General features: G+C 36.0%; 3 protein-coding genes and 1 long non-coding RNA gene across 8 annotated transcripts in view; 2 read left to right on the top strand and 2 right to left on the bottom strand.

Moving 5' to 3' along the window:
- The window catches only part of Ca-alpha1d (Ca[2+]-channel protein alpha[[1]] subunit D), a 60,887-nt gene extending 57,650 nt beyond the window's left edge, over positions 1-3,237 (bottom strand). Inside the window, 2 exon segments of the mRNA XM_076763968.1 lie at positions 1,528-2,133; positions 2,716-3,237. The gene's annotated coding sequence lies outside the window, so the exon portion shown is untranslated.
- A 672-nt stretch (positions 3,238-3,909) lies between these two features.
- LOC143341391 (uncharacterized) lies at positions 3,910-6,996 on the bottom strand. 2 transcript variants are annotated; one of them, XR_013079587.1, is made up of 5 exons: positions 6,752-6,996; positions 6,518-6,646; positions 5,601-5,835; positions 4,283-4,551; positions 3,910-4,212 (listed from the first exon to the last, which is right to left on the bottom strand). It is a non-coding gene; the product is annotated as an uncharacterized LOC143341391 (long non-coding RNA). The 2 variants fall into 2 exon arrangements; XR_013079586.1 differs by lacking the exon at positions 5,601-5,835.
- Positions 6,997-7,139: 143 nt separating this feature from the next.
- On the top strand, positions 7,140-10,363 carry LOC143341389 (RNA-binding protein squid). The gene is made up of 2 exons (XM_076764284.1): positions 7,140-7,694; positions 7,812-10,363. The coding sequence occupies exons 1-2, from the start codon at positions 7,347-7,349 to the stop codon at positions 8,316-8,318; spliced, it is 855 nt and encodes a 284-aa protein (XP_076620399.1). The 5' UTR covers positions 7,140-7,346; the 3' UTR covers positions 8,319-10,363.
- Positions 10,364-10,490: 127 nt separating this feature from the next.
- On the top strand, positions 10,491-15,910 carry LOC143341390 (E3 ubiquitin-protein ligase SIAH1). 4 transcript variants are annotated; one of them, XM_076764285.1, is made up of 5 exons: positions 10,491-11,590; positions 12,956-13,307; positions 13,515-13,754; positions 13,830-14,022; positions 14,086-15,910. In XM_076764285.1, the coding sequence occupies exons 2-5, from the start codon at positions 13,079-13,081 to the stop codon at positions 14,261-14,263; spliced, it is 840 nt and encodes a 279-aa protein (XP_076620400.1). In that variant the 5' UTR covers positions 10,491-11,590; positions 12,956-13,078; the 3' UTR covers positions 14,264-15,910. The 4 variants fall into 4 exon arrangements, with proteins under 4 accessions (XP_076620400.1, XP_076620402.1, XP_076620403.1 ...); XM_076764287.1 differs by lacking the exon at positions 10,491-11,590 and adding an exon at positions 11,604-12,234; XM_076764288.1 differs by lacking the exon at positions 10,491-11,590 and adding an exon at positions 11,604-11,948.
- The last annotated feature ends 256 nt before the right edge of the window (positions 15,911-16,166 follow it).

A 16,166-nucleotide genomic window follows, 5' to 3' on the forward strand; every position in this document is an offset into this window, starting at 1 on the left:
ATGACAATAAAGGAAGAACGCGTTATTCTTTTAATGGCGTTTGAGTATTGTCTTTTTGTGATGAAATTAACGGCCCGAGCTTTTACGATCGCTGGAACATTGTCCAGCCTTTTTTAATTAACGACGGACGTTCTCGCGAGACTTCCATAGGTTATTGTTTTATCAATTTTCCGATTAGCCAGTGGGTGCAGCGTTAATTTTTTAATACTAGTTAAACGGGGCAGCTTTAACGCGTTAACTATCCGTACCTGGAATCGTGAATTATTCGATAATTGCAACCATGTACGATGGACAAGACGGTTCGGATAACTGAATGGTATAATAAATGTTTACGGATCATCCCTTCTAACACCATTTATCAGTACACCTGATGGAAACTCGATAACATATTTGGTAAATCAAGTACTGTGCAACATTAATTCCGACAAATAGAGTTTGAACACCGATATACGGTGTAAAATATTGAAGGAATTATTGCATGGTTTTCTAAGTATATATGTACGAGCAAGTTCGAAAGCGTTAACCTTAGCTTCGTCGATCAGAATGAGAAGTTTGACTTTGTGGCGCCGGTTATTGACTCGAACGTTCCTACCAACGTCTCATCCACAGTTTACGATTCGACCAGCAAACCTCCGACGTCCAAATTAACCGTCGATCGAAAGAATCCGTACCGCGGTAGGAAACAGAAACGGTTTTATAAACGTTTTTTCTTCGTGTTTCGCGCTCGCCAACCCGACGATTGAAATACAGGATGTTTTTTTCGCGCGAACCACGCGTTCCTTACGACGAACAACGTTCCAGACCCGAAACTCGTCTTTCTTGTTACTTCCGGAGTATTAACCAGCCTGTCACGATTATCAGTTTTCCAATCTCTGCGATCGACAGATATTTGAGGATACTATCTTACGTAAATTATGCCTGCGGAGTTAAGACAGGGGTTCTGGTCTCCTTGGATAAAAAAAAAATCGACTCTTTTTCTTCGTTGGACTTTCTAAAGCCTCGATACCTTAAAATTACATCCTTACAATTTTATGGCGATACTCCAAGATTTAAGAACGTTTTAAACTTTTAAAGGGATCCCTGTGCAGGTTAAAAACTTAACAATTTTTAATGTCGTTTTCCTCGGTATAAGTTTCGTACTACCTAGCGTTGGTCGAATCCCGAAAAGTAACCGTGTTAAAAATTTGTCTGATATCGTATTAATAAATGTGGTAACGTAATTATCAAAACGAATTAATCCCCAAAATGGCACAAGATTGAAAAATCTCAGAGTGCAAGGGGTCAATCTTCGCAAGCATCACCCTCCTGCGAATCGTTCAGTAAATTGGCAAAAAAAGATTTCGACTGTCCATAGATGAGAACCACCTCGTAGTAGATCAGCAAAGAGGTGTGCAACGTGGAGCACGCGAGCCTAAGCGACGGTCGGGAGACGAGAAACGGATTACGCACCCGTGACACAGTGTCCCGACCGGATCGCTCCAAGAGTGGATCACGAGGTCGAAGGTTAGTAGCGAGAAAAGGACTTACCACATATCTTGGAAGAGCACGGTATCGGTGGAGCGATTGTGTTGCGTATCACGTGAGTCGGGCGTATCCGCTCGTCATATCCGCGTTGACGCGCTCTCGGCCGTGATCTCTCACTGCCAGGATGTCCTCCACTTGTCTTCTCTTCACCCTCTGGTCCACGTCCTGCTGCCTCGACGCTTTCTTCTCCTCTTTCTCCACCACTTTCTCCGTCGACTCCTCCTCTCTTTCGCCTCCCCGCGACGATACACCACGTACAACGCACTTTCGGCACCCTTCCTCGTCCACGCGCTACCCTTCTACCCTTTTACTTCCCTCTAAACTCGGTATCCACCGTGTTCTCCTTCGACCGATCTCTGTCTCTCTCTCTCTCTCGAGTCTCCTCGGAAAGCCCCGCGCTGTCTTCCAGTTCGTTTCTTTCCCTAGCACACTACTGCTACCACCAGTATCATCGGTAGCATCATCACCACACCAGCAGCAGCACCACCGTGAGACCACTAGCAGAGAAGAGCACACCACTACCAACTACCGCGCGACACGCACGCACACATCCGCCAGAGACCGAGCATCGCTACCACCGCCACGATTCCCACCACTCCTTCTTCTCGCCTTGTGTTTAAACTTATAAATAGATATCTGGGTGCGTTCGATTATATTTATATGTACGCGGTTATATATATATATGTATATACACCTGTGTATACATAAATATATGCGTGTATTATATGGACGTGTATATGCGTGTATACGCGTGCGAGCTTCTACACCCTCGCGGCTTCCACGGACGCGAAATCGTGCTAACGTGGGTTCGTTCGCGAACTGCGCGTATTATTCATGGTATACCTAGTTACGCGCTCGGTTCTTTCTGTCTCTCCCCCCTCCCTCTTTCTTCTCTCCACCCTTCCTTTAACCCCTAGATATCTGTCTCTCTCTCCATGGAGTTCTACGGTCGAATCCTTCGGCTCACCGAACGATACTCGCGATCCCCGATCCTCGACGAAGATCGCGGCAATCGGTTTCGCCGATTGGTCGACCCGACCAACGCTCCTCTCTCTCTCTCTCTCTCTCGCTCTCTCTCACACACACTCGCTCGCACACTCTTTCCTAGTTTTCGTGCACACGAGGGCGGGTTAGAACTACGCGCAAAGGAGGCGTCGTCGACGTCGGCGGCAAATCAATCGACTACCTTACCTTCTCGCTGCGTGCCTCTCTTCTCTCACACTCTACGGTTATCATCCAGTTTCACAACCCTCCGCGATCCCTCTATCTTCTTACGAACGTCTCTATATTTTCACCGTACTTCGTTCCCCAGCGATCTCTACCTCCCCATCGGTCCGCTCGAGGTCTACCTATCTTTTTCCCACTTCCACTTTTCTTTTTCTCCCCCCGTACCCTGCGGTTCGCCTGATCTAGCAAAACGAACGATTCCTCGATGCACGAACGTTACTCCACCGCCGTTCGTGTATTATACGCGACACTTCCTCCTCGCCACGGTCCTCCGATAACCGGGAGGTCCTACGTCGATCGGTCGCGAACCGATGGAAATATATTCCCTTTTAACCGAGGCTCTCCATTCTCGGCACTCGAGAAGGAAGAGGAACGCGAGGAACCGTTGACGCGACTTTTTTTTTTAAATCCGCACCAAGGGAAACTGTAAAGACGACGGCGACGACGGACACAGCGACGGCACACGACACGTTCGACTCGACGATATGCCGCCGGCTCGACGCCAGCGACGTCTGGCGTCGCGACGCCCACCCCCTTCCTACGTGTAAGCTGCGTGTACGGCGTCGTACGCGACTCGACGCGTTCCTCGGGAGAGAGAAGAACAGGTACAGGCAAAAGGTGAAGGGAAATCTATTCGGTCGACGAGTAGAAAACTTAGCTTCCTTTAAATTCGAATTTTCCTGTTGAATTACACGAGTTCAACGACACGTCGGGGTGGTCGATTTCTGTACGACGCGGGAGGAAAGAATTTCTTGCAACACTGTGCATTGGTTTATAAAGAAGATTCTCGATTATTTAACGTTCGCCTACGTTTGTTCGAATTACGACTAAACGGGACGTGCGATCTGTTTGTACGTGTTCGAATTGGTCTGCAATGTCGTGAAAACGATGGTAGCTTCCTAACTTTGGTATTCGGAGGAGGTTACGTTCAGGACCGGATCGAGGATCGCGAGGCCTGGGGCTGGGGAAGAAAAAAACATTTAATTTTGTAAAAACTTTTTAAAATTTAGCTATTTTAGAAAAGAATCGTTACTTACATCTTGATATCTTTGGATCTGAACGGGAAAAAAATTTCATGCGAGCATACGTCATTTAGAGCTTCGTTTAAAAGTTACGATACTAATAGGAAACAGTAATGATAGTAAAAATTATTTATCAAAAGTATTTTAGTAATTTTTGCTAATAGTATTAACGAAAATTACGCTCACAATGTTTTGACGGACTTGAAAGCAAATACAGCTTATCGTTAAATAGAGATAGACTGAATGTAAACATTTACATTTAGTCTAGCTTTATCTAAGCTATTTACTATTTCACTACTATCTCATAGTGCTATCATAACATTTGAACAAGGCTTTAAACGACATGTTATTATCAAAGGGTGATTTTTTTATTGGAACGATAAGTAGTACTTTAAAACTGAAACTCGAAATTTTAAACTCTTCTTTATTTGTTTATTTTCTGAAAACATAAAGCATTCATATTAATTTGTACAACGGTGTACAATTTCTATACACCGACAGCGACGTACCTACACAATCGCGACAAGGTCGGCGCCCATACTATTGGCACGTCTCCCTAGAGCACTTACAACTTGTTAGTCTCATTTTCAGTGCGGCTTAAATTGTCGAGAAAGGGTTTGGTTTGTAGTTATATATGATTTTAAATGGTTTAATTCGTTTAAATAGCATTAACAAATCGTAAATAACTTTTTTCGCCAAGTATTTACAGACATTTATTTTATTATCTGAAAGAATAAGGCCCCCATAATCCGTGCCTGAGCCTAGGCTTTTAGTAACACTGAAAAAAGAAACAAATATATTATTGCTGATTCTTTTGCACAACCTAAATTCGCGATCAAGTATTATGTGCAAAAGCATCTTTGTACCGAACGTAAAACTAGCAGCGTTAATTTAAATAATAATACGAATAATAATGAAAGAATACGAACAACGCGTAATGAGACACCTAGGGTGAAAATGACCCTCTGCATAGACCATAGATCGAACACATCTCCGCGTACGAGTATACGTAAATGCTACACAAGTCATATATCTTGTGTTGCGTGATACACAAGCCTGTTTATACGATTGATCGCCAGCAAGATTGTTCTCGCTTTAACAACGCATGACGAAGCGTTGTTATATATCGTGTAGAAAATAATAAAGGCAAGAACAAACGCGCAGCTTGTAACGAGACGAAATTAAACGCAAGAAAGTCGGGCCGAGTATGACAACAGAGAACAATAGGGCAAAAAATCCACGTATCTCGTAAATAACGTATTTCGTACAGCATTCATTAAAATTTAAATAAAACTGCTGACATAGAATGTTTTGGCTTTTTATTACATAACAAAAATGGTAGATGCATTATTCAATTGCTGCAATTATTTAATATTTATATTATACTATAATATTTAATATCCATAGTTTAAGAAAAAAGTATTGCAACTTTCGAAATCTCTATTTTCTTTAAACTTTAAATTGATTCGTAAATCGACTTCGTTATAAGTTCGTGAATTATTCGTGAATAAGTTTCATTCGTAAATTCATTTCTAAATTAGACTCTACTAATGAATGTTTTAAAGCAACATTCGAAGAAGCAACAACGTGAACAAAGGTTAGTTCATAAATGAATCAAACACTTTTATTTGTTATTCGAGAATAAAATTTGCCCAACTCTGTTATGAACATTCTACGCATAATACATGCGAAAAGTTAGGTTAGGTACGCACAGCTGCAACGATCGTAATACTTATATACTATCATCCAAATATTAAACAAGAAGCTCGCTGTAGTATGCTATTATCATATTTTATTATGTTTATAATTCAACTACTACGATAATACCCTTTCCTTAGTGTCTTGTTTTCCCTTTCGCTGGTACGAAGATCATCATCTCCCTCTCTTCTAACCAACTTAAAATTTTGTATCGTACGTACAAAATGAGTGCCAACAAAAATCAAGAGCTGTTCTTTTTATCATATTAAATGCACTTAGAATGGTACGTTAGATTAAACTTTACAAGGTTTATGCGGTATTTCAAGCCAAACAATTTGGTGTAGCAGTAAACGGGCCCCTTACCCTATATGAGAAAGAATAGTGGATATCTAGCAGTAACAAATTAACAAGCCGCTTTACAATTCGCCGAATCGAGTGGCGCCATCGAGTGAGCGTACTATCACTAACTTTTACCGTTAAAAGAACGATAAAACAGTGAAAGAAAAATGTTTTCCCCCAAACATGTAGAGGAAAATGTCGCTTTTCGCAGATGCTGCAAATTTCATGCGTATCGTTTCCTAGTAACGATTTTTTTTACAACTTTCGTACCATTTTTCTATAGGTACAAACAAGTATACTCTATAATTAACAACGCGTCAGTCTACCCGTAGAACCTTATTCTATTCTTAAACTGTTCCACCGAAGAAAAGATAAGCCGGGGTTGCCGAGGGCCTGTGTTTTATTTATACAACCTTCTCTGTCTGACTATATTTATATATGTACTGAGAAAGCAACGACTTTAAACAGTGCGCAAATAAGTAAGAACACTACGTGTTCCCAAATTTCGAAACGAGAATTGAAAATAAAGAAACAAAGGTGCATTTTTTTTTTTTTTAGCGTTCACAATAAAAAATTTCTGATTAGATAATAAATGATACAATCAACTACGAGCATATAACACGTTACCGTGCTCATCTTCAATTTCCTTACATAAATATTTATATCGATTGAATATTAAATGCGACCGAAATACGTTGATACGATACCTTATCGTTACAGTATCCAATTTTAACTTTACAGCTCAATTAATGTACCAAACGACATTGATTTTATACGTCGATCATATCTCATTATAGATTTCACGATAATTTACATCTACAAAAGAGTAGGGTAGCCTGTAAAAATATGAAATGTTAAATTAAGCTCTTTGTTTTACAATTTAAATGTTAACCTAACCTAAATCAGTTGTTACAGATAAAGGAAAGAAGAATGTTACTAACGGGCAGCAAATATACGTAATTTCATCTTCATAAAACGAATTAATAATACGCAATTCTCAACCGATAAAAGCACCGATCTCACAGTCACAGGAACAAAGGTATTCGTGCATTGTTCGTATTCGAGAATGTTCAAGGACTTTTAGGAAACGCTCGTTGCACGCATAAGAACGTATTGTAAAAATAAATCATAAATTTAAATAACAAGCAAGTACGTCAAAATGTTAATTATCCATTTTTTAGGGAAAATTCATTAACGTTAGTAATGAAACGATCACCGGAAACGAACTGGAATTTCCGTTGTTGTCCGTTGAATCTGCCGTTGCGATTGGAGAGACAAATTACGTCTTAGCAGAAAGGACGAATAGCGTCGTGTTAAAAGAAGCTTAGAGGGAATCGGAAACTGTTGCTGACTCTCTTTCTTTCACTCGTAAGCCGGCACCGGTTCACCATAAGAACCGACTGTGACGCGTGCCAACTGGTCTGAAATTATTCTCGTGCGCAGTACACCGTTGCTTTTGCCGATCTCGTCGATTCAACTAGTCCACTTTATATTTTCTGACGTTATTTTAACGCGGTAAGCTCTGAACGGTACACGATGGCGGCGGTTGACTGTTACCAGAATCAAGCCCAGGCCGAGGGTACCGGTCAACAGTCACAAACTCAACAGCAATCTCATCAGCAACAATCGCATCAGCAACAAGCCACCGCCGGAATTCCAGGCAAAGATGACGAACGTAAACTCTTCATTGGTGGCCTATCGCGTACCACCACAGACAAGGAATTACGAGATCATTTTGGCAAATTCGGAGAAATTGAGAGTATCACCGTTAAAATTGATCCATATACTGGTGTCTCACGAGGCTTCGCGTTTATGGTTTTCACCAACCCCAAGACGATCGACAAACTTTTGGCTTCTGGCGAACATTACGTCAATAAACGAAAGGTCAGTAAAATTTTAAAAAAAATTTCATACCGAAATTTTGAAACGTTTGATTAAATTATCTCTCTCCGTTATTATAAATGTTTCTCTTGAAGAAAATATCTGTTTCTTTTAATGCAGGTGGATCCAAAACGGGTGAGTAAAAAGCCGCAGCATGGCAAAATTTTTGTGGGTGGCCTTACTCCAGAAATTACCGACGATGATATCAAGTCATATTTTGGACAATATGGCACTATTGTTGAATTACAAGCACCATTCGATAAGGTGAAAAACCAGAGAAAGGGATTCTGCTTCATAACTTTTGACTCTAAGGAAGTCGTATATAAATTACTCAAAACACCAAAACAAACAATAAATGGCAAAGAAGTGGATGTTAAAAAAGTAAAAGTAAATCCAGAGTCGAGGAATCAAGGATTTTGGGGACCGGGATATGGTTATGGTTATGGCGGTGGTTATGGCTACATTCCCGAATATTGTAATGGCTACCAAGGAGGTTATGATGATATATACGCAAACTTTGATTATGAGACTTACGATGGGTATGAAAATATGGGATATGGGGCTCAAGGTAAGCCACGGGGAAATGGTCAGGGACCACGTCAATTTCAGAGACATCAGCCGTATTAAAAGTAAGGGTATATGAATCTTACATACTCGAAACTTGGTGATAAAACAAGAACATAGTAAGGAGTAGACCAACTTTATCTAGATACAGTTTGAGACTGAGATACAGAAATTTGGGATAAATGAGCTTATAGAGTCATTACAAGACTCGTATTTGAGCCCCAAATTTCTTAATCTTTGTATGTATGTACATTTGTATGTACATTTTCTAAAAAAGAAACGAATTTTTCATTGATCAGCAATCAATGTAATTTATTAAGTGGAAAGGATCGTGTCTTTTTTGTCTATGCACATTTTGTCACTTATTGCGTGAAACGATTATTAATGAAACTACTAAAATATATCTTCAAATATTTTTTACTCAAGTTCAATTTTTCATACAAAAAAAACTTTTTTTTTCTTACATGAAGCAAAGGTTGACGAGACAGTGACTAATATCAATTCATAACTACAATATTCTTCGAGTCATATGTAGTATGCAAATTAAAATGATTGATTTACTCCTGGTTTCTTGTTATCCATGATTCATAATACTAACATGTATATCTTATAATTTAATACTCTAATTATTCTTTAGCATCTTAAGTTGCATTACTAAAGTATTGTTTATTATATGCTTGGTGTTAATCTTATTATTAGAAACACAACGCTGTGTCGTTTATATTAGGACTTTATGTCTATAAACAGTTTCAGTTCAGAAAGCACTTGTCAGTTAGAAATAATCGATAGATATAAAACAAATTACCATTCATGGACCAACGGTTCGACTCCTAATTAAACATACTTCTTCCTCATAAATTTATAACCTAAACGTATTATCTATTATCATCTAATTGTTTATAATCTAAAATAAGTCCTGTAACTTATACAAATCATAAGGTATCATGAGAGACATGCGTATCTTTGTATGTTATATGTATATGCGTGTATACATACATAATGACATATACATGTACGAGTTAGTATATAATAAAGTAGCAATTAAGAGAAAGATAAAAATATTTCAAAATGAATATAATTAAAATATGAACGTCCTGGGTAGATATGCGAAGAGTACGCGAGTGGTAGAGGATGGTTGCAAAATATTCTAAAATGATATCAGAAATTACATCACAGAGGCAACAGGTTCATTATAATTTGCATGAAGTTTATTTTATAACAGTATCGTAATTGTACTTTTAGATCTTTCATCTGTCTTTTAATATTTCAATTACATTAACAATCGTAAAAGTCTGATTAACACAATCAGTGGTTTTGGAAAGTTACTGCACTCGTGTACTCCTATGTTAAAAAAATATGGCAAAAATGATCGTATCTTGTTATATTGCGAAAAAAAAAAAAATGGATTCGTGAACACTGAATCAACAGAATGTTTAAGGCATTGGAACAAACTAAAATATAAATTACTGTTATTTAGGCTACTATGACATTTCTTTCATATTTGTTTTGAACAGCAGTTCCTGTCTGGTGTACGAAACTGCGTTTCATATCGCAAGAAGACTGTTAATAAGTAGGGTATCATTTGACATGATACAAACCTTATAGAATTTGACAGCCAATAGATCTTGTGATTTTTTCGATGAAAAAACTTTTAAAGTGACAACATAATTATAGCAAATGTAGATAATTTGAAACTACACTTAGATACATCGAAATTATATTGTACACAAGGCTGATGAAGCTTTAAACATTCAAGTTTTTCTCAGATGTTACAAAAGTATCGACAGTTTGGCTTAAACATAATTCATAATACACAAACACAATGGAAAATAGACTGTTCTCTTTAAAAAGATTTTAAGCCAAGCTAATTGTGCTTTTGAAATTAAATCTGTATACTGTGTATACCATATTTGCTGCGTGTGGAAAAAATATATATATATATATACATATATATATATACGTATATATATAAAAAAGAGAACAGAGTGTGAAATTAAAGGAAATAACACAAATATTTTGTTACTATTGATTACTATTCGCCTGTTTCACCCATGACACAGTGTATATTTTAATTATAACAAAAAATAAAATATTCATTATTCTAAAAATACTTTGTAACATCCTTGTTCTAATTGAAACTTAAATATGAATGAAAGTATCTATTTGGAAATATTTATATGGTAAAACAAAAGTAATTTAAAATAAAATCCTCCCTTATCCTAATTTAAAATTTGAACGTTATAACGGTTTAAATTTGAATCGGTACAAAATTGTAATGAGAATAATTTTTTTTTATACATGTTATTCAAATGTTAAATCGAATTATGTTACAAAATTTTCATAAAATTGAGCAATCGTGACGTACAATAAGGAATTTCGAATAAAGTTGTGTCTATGGTTACATGCATACGATGACTCGGAACAATGACTCTCGACTATTAGATCATAAAATACGTACTTTAAACAAGTTTATTAATAATGATTTCTTTTAGCATTAATACTCGAACGAGAAAAAGTTTTTTAGTCGCTTGATTCTATATTATTTAAATCCAAAAATTATTGGTACGTGCAATGTAAAATGTTAAGGAGCTAATTAAATTTATTGGAAGTGCTTTGTGTATTTGTGAACAAGTAATTTGCATATTCCATTGGGCAGATGAAGTATTCTCATGCAAATATTACACATACAGTATTAGAGTATAAAAATAAATAATAAAACGTAATCGTTGGTGGAAATAAGTTTGAGAACGTTAAAGCAGGCGAGTGTAGATTCATTAAAATGCGGCTGAAGGTTCGTTAATGGCAGTTGCATGGGTGTAAATGAACGGACAGACAGACAGCTGCAGTGTCATCATCTCGTTGTGTGTCGTATTGTACAGAACGAAGCTTATAGTGTCGGAAGTTCGAAAAGGAGCAACCTGCTACTATGTCTCAGCGAAAATTGATAAAAGTTACGTCGCGATTAATGTTGCCTCTTTGGCCAAGAGAATTCGCGATGTAGCCTCTTCCATAGTCGATTTTCATCGCGTTCGCGTTTATTCATCATCGATGTACCGAGAAGTATCGGAAACATTTCGTGCAACATTTCCGAAACCAAGTCGCATGAAATCTCCTGTTGTTGTTGTTCCTGTAACAACATTTATCCATTGTCGTGACACCCTTTGTCGTTGCACACGACGTTTTCATTCTCGTTTAGTGTCTCCGTTGTCATCGTTCTCAAGTGCCTTCTATCTCCCTCTCTCACACTCTTGACTCACTATTTTCCGATCTTAATCGCGCGAAAACCAGTGTATGCATCGAGTGACATACTAATACATATGTCAGTACAAATTCCGGTAAGTGTATAAATGTATATTCTTCCCGAAGATATAAACTTGTACGCTCTCCTTGTGTTTGTTATACGTAATCCTTCTCGAGAATCGTTCACTTTCTTGTTTCTCGCGTATTGTTTATTTGTGACCGCTGATTCGTCGCAACTCGTGACTAGCGACTCGCTTCACGACCCTATTCCGCAAGAAGTTTTCTATCGTTTGCTGTATTTGTCGAGATAAATAATCCTCTAGCACGATATCGTATAAAAATTCGTTAAATTCCTTCGCGAAAAATTTGTTAAGCGATTTCTTGTGAAAATTCGTCGAACGAAACGATGATAATTGACGCGCAAGCGATAAATGGTCGTGTAATCGATACAATGTAATTTCCGTTACTTGTTCCATTTTATTCATACAAAAATATAAACAAGACTTTTTCGTGAGGTTTCCTAAAGAATCGAGGAAAAAACATTTGGATTTCCAATGAAGTGTATATTCTTGTGTAACAGCGGGAGCGTTCAATGTTTAGCTTATTTAATCATTGTGTTTATTTAATCACTCGATTTGAATAATATGTATGTGATGTATACTTAATTGTATAGGCTAACAATCCGGTTTTTGCATAAAATTATTCAGATAAATGGAAATTGACTGTAAAAAGAGTGTGGGTATGTCTGAAGTGTGTATTTATTCTAGAATATTATTCTGTATACATATAAATTTTTAAGTACATATAATTATATTGTATGTCACTTATTGACTATAAATTATCATTATTAGCTAAATAATACTGATGTACTAAACAGCAACTAGAAGTAAAGCATGAGTTGCATAAAGTAAACTTTACATTAGAAAGTATCAATGTCATAATGAAAAAAACAGGTATAATGCATTTTAGCATGTTGTGTTTAACGATTAAAAATGATTAACAGTTTCCTCTGTTCTATTTTGTGTAAAGTTATCTTCTCCTTATATTTTTTTCCTCTGTATCTGTTTGCATGTACTGCCTGAAAAATTTGTTTTTACAATTTGTTTTTACAATTTGTTAATCCATAAAGTGCAAGGAAAGGATTTAGTCCACAATTAACATATCTTCATATTATTAAATAAAAACATATAAAGTTATTCAGAATAATGTTTTAAAGAATTTATCATTTAACATGCACAAACTAAGATAGCACATTACATTACATGTAATTTTATCTATGAGCAAGATTCCATAATACATTTGCAATAAGATAGCTAATTGTATAATATAGATTTTACAGCATGATAAAATAATTCTCATACATTATAAAGGTATAGTTGTAAAATGTAATAAATCTTTTAAATATTAAAGCTTACGTATACAAAATTTTATGACACGATTGAAATTACAATAATTTACAGATATGAGGTGGATGATTCATTCCAGAATGCATCGCATTTATTAAACATTTTGAATATAAAAGGACATCCTTGTTGGCCCAACGGTGAACAGTTCTTGTTTGGTACATAGAATAGAAGGAAAAGATGTCCCAATTAAGTATTAGTACAGGAAAGAGAGGGAGGAGTGTTGCAAGCTCCTCTGCATCCACAGTATCGTCTTTGAGCAGTTCAACTGACTTGGCAAGCCTATTCGAATGTCCAGTTTGTTTCGATTACGTTCTTCCACCGATCCTACAGTGTCAAAGTGGACATCTTGTTTGTAGCACTTGTCGACCAAAGCTTAATTGCTGTCCTACCTGTAGAGGTCCATTAGGTGTGTAAATAAAAATATAATACAGGTATCCCTCGAGTTACGCGGTTAATTGGTTCCGCGTAAGTCGAGACTCAGAATTGGTGGAAAACCGCGTAACTCAAATACCGCGCAACTCGAAGGATACCTGTAACAAATCTGTATAATATAACAAATTTATCAAAGTTCTTTAACAATAAATATTTGTGAATTTTTGTGTTTTCAATGTAGGTAATATCCGCAACCTGGCTATGGAAAAAGTGGCAGGCAATGTAATGTTTCCTTGCAAGTATTCAACAAGTGGATGCACAGTCTCTTTAGTACATACCGAAAAGGCAGATCACGAAGATGCGTGTGAATTCCGTCCATACAGTTGTCCTTGTCCAGGTGCTTCTTGTAAATGGCAAGGATCTCTTGAACAAGTAATGCAGCATCTTGTTATCAGTCATAAAAGTATCACAACTCTTCAAGGTAATTTCATCAAATGAAACATATAATTATATCTTTTATAATTAAAAAAAAATAATAACAGTATTTTTTTTACAGGGGAAGACATTGTTTTTTTAGCAACTGATATTAATCTTCCTGGTGCTGTGGACTGGGTGATGATGCAGTCCTGTTTTGGTCATCATTTTATGCTAGTGCTTGAAAAGCAAGAAAAATATGATGGACATCAACAATTTTTTGCAATTGTTCAACTTATTGGCTCGAGGAAACAAGCAGAAAACTTTGCTTACAGGTAAATATGCGATATCTTAAAGTAACGAGATATTAAATTAACACTAATTATAATGTTAAACAGACTAGAATTGAATGGACATAAAAGGCGTTTGACGTGGGAAGCCATGCCGCGATCCATTCACGAAGGTGTTTCATCTGCAATCTTAAATTCAGACTGCCTTGTATTTGACACCTCTATTGCGCAGTTATTTGCCGATAATGGAAATTTAGGAATAAATGTTACAATTTCCATGGCATGAGGAAAGCTGGAAAAAGCAGTGTGAAATCTTTTAAACGTATCGAGCAGTCTTTGGATCATAATTTCATCTTCATATTGAGGATTGCCCGTTATGTACATATAGCATTTTTTTACGTTACCACAGATAAATATTAGCAATATGGATGTTAGGGAATGTTTGGAATGTGTTGATAAAGCACAGTAATCAAACGCTCAGTTACAGGACCTCTCTTTAGAAGCTTTAAAGTGTACTTGTATGTGATATTAACACTACAACATAAATACAATAAACAACCTTTCTGTATACTTACGTTGACTTTAAAGCTTTGGCGCTGGGTAAAGCATCAATTCCAAAAAGTACCTGACGCCTATTGCACATTGACATCACATTCTTTTAGTCATTTCTTACTAAACGAGTTTTTATAAAAATAATTTTTTTTAAATTTTGATGCTTTTTAACACAAAGTACGTTCTTTATACAATTCGTTTATGTATAATATGAAAATGCAAACAAAAACCTGAAGCACATACTTGAAGAAGTCCTCCATATACGTAATTTCTTTACTGTATAATAATTGAATTGAACGCGTTAAGTACACATCTGTCATTATTTATTTTCATTTAGAAACTTCATACACCCGCATATTTATTTATCATCATCTAATTTTGTTTATACTTATAATTTTTTAATTAGGTTTCATTTGTAATAAATTCACTTTTTATTACAAATTTAGTGACATATTAGATTTGTTTCATACCACGATAGATTGTATCTGAGTTTCTCGTACTCGACGATATTGCAAATTGTATATTTTTTACCTTCTGTATATTACCACAAAACAATTTGCACTATTTTTCAACAATATTGTTATGAAGCTAAAATCTCAAATTGAATAAGAAAGCATATCAAATCAAAAGCTAGTAGTAAGTTTATAAACGCAATGTCAAGGGTTTATAATTACTGCAATATGCTTAAAAATATCGAAAGAAAAACTTACAATTTCGTCATTAAAAAAGTTTTTTTTTTTTCTTTTTCTTTCTTAATGCGTAAAATGATACTGTTCTAAAATTTTAGTTTTACAGAGAAAAAAAATATTAAAGTACATGTATCAGCAATACACACGGGAACACGAAAGTAGTTGGTATACGATAAGCAAATGAAAAATAATAGAAATAAATTGCGCAGTCTCATCCTTTTTTTACTCATTCTGAAATAGACAAATGTAATGTAAGGAGAAGTGTTACAATTTTAAGAATATAGAGCCATTAAATTGTTGCAAAGTAGTTTTATAAATAATCACTGACATTGTACATAATTTTTAATTTATCGTTCTTATAAAATTTTTCAGTACCATCTATTTAAACTTTTATCAAAGAGTATGATTTAGTATAATTTATCTTTAGAAGTTGGTTTTAAAGAAATGCGTAATTAAATATAGACGTAAGAGATCATAAATGTTTACGCGAAACTTAATTTATTGCAACGTTATGACAGATGCTAGACTAAGCTGACTAATAACGATACGTTTGAATAGAGTTGAAACTATATGAGCTTGACCTTGATGTAATTTGAAATTCTAAACTAAACAAAGTACGAAAGAGGATGATCGTGCGAAGATTTTCAACAAATTCAATTTTACGACGAGAACGATGTAACGTAATGGAAAAATCGAAAGTGCGATCGAAATGTTTTTCATCGAATCCTGACTCTTACGTCGTCACGAATCGCATATAAAATATTGGAACATTCCAGGCGTAGACGAAAAGTTACTGTAAATAGAACAAACTTTATATGTGATAAAGCTATTAATTGATAATGTAAATTAACATGCCGACATGCGTATATATGAAGTTCAAAGGAATATGGGAACCAATTGCATGTTATGCATATGTATAAGTATATATAAATATATAAACGTATATGA

The sequence above is a fragment of the Colletes latitarsis genome, chromosome 4, assembly GCF_051014445.1.
Source record: "Colletes latitarsis isolate SP2378_abdomen chromosome 4, iyColLati1, whole genome shotgun sequence".
NCBI classification, from domain to species: domain Eukaryota; kingdom Metazoa; phylum Arthropoda; class Insecta; order Hymenoptera; family Colletidae; genus Colletes; species Colletes latitarsis.

Excerpts from the sequence above, each read along its gene's own strand:
- LOC143341389 (XM_076764284.1), top strand. The coding sequence starts at position 7,347 with ATGGCGGCGGTTGACTGTTACCAGAATCAAGCCCAGGCCGAGGGTACC. Across the intron at positions 7,695-7,811 it reads ATTACGTCAATAAACGAAAG|GTGGATCCAAAACGGGTGAG; the intron begins GTCAGTAAAATT and ends CTTTTAATGCAG.
- LOC143341390 (XM_076764285.1), top strand. The coding sequence starts at position 13,079 with ATGTCCCAATTAAGTATTAGTACAGGAAAGAGAGGGAGGAGTGTTGCA. Across the intron at positions 13,755-13,829 it reads AAGTATCACAACTCTTCAAG|GGGAAGACATTGTTTTTTTA; the intron begins GTAATTTCATCA and ends TTTTTTTTACAG. Across the intron at positions 14,023-14,085 it reads GCAGAAAACTTTGCTTACAG|ACTAGAATTGAATGGACATA; the intron begins GTAAATATGCGA and ends AATGTTAAACAG.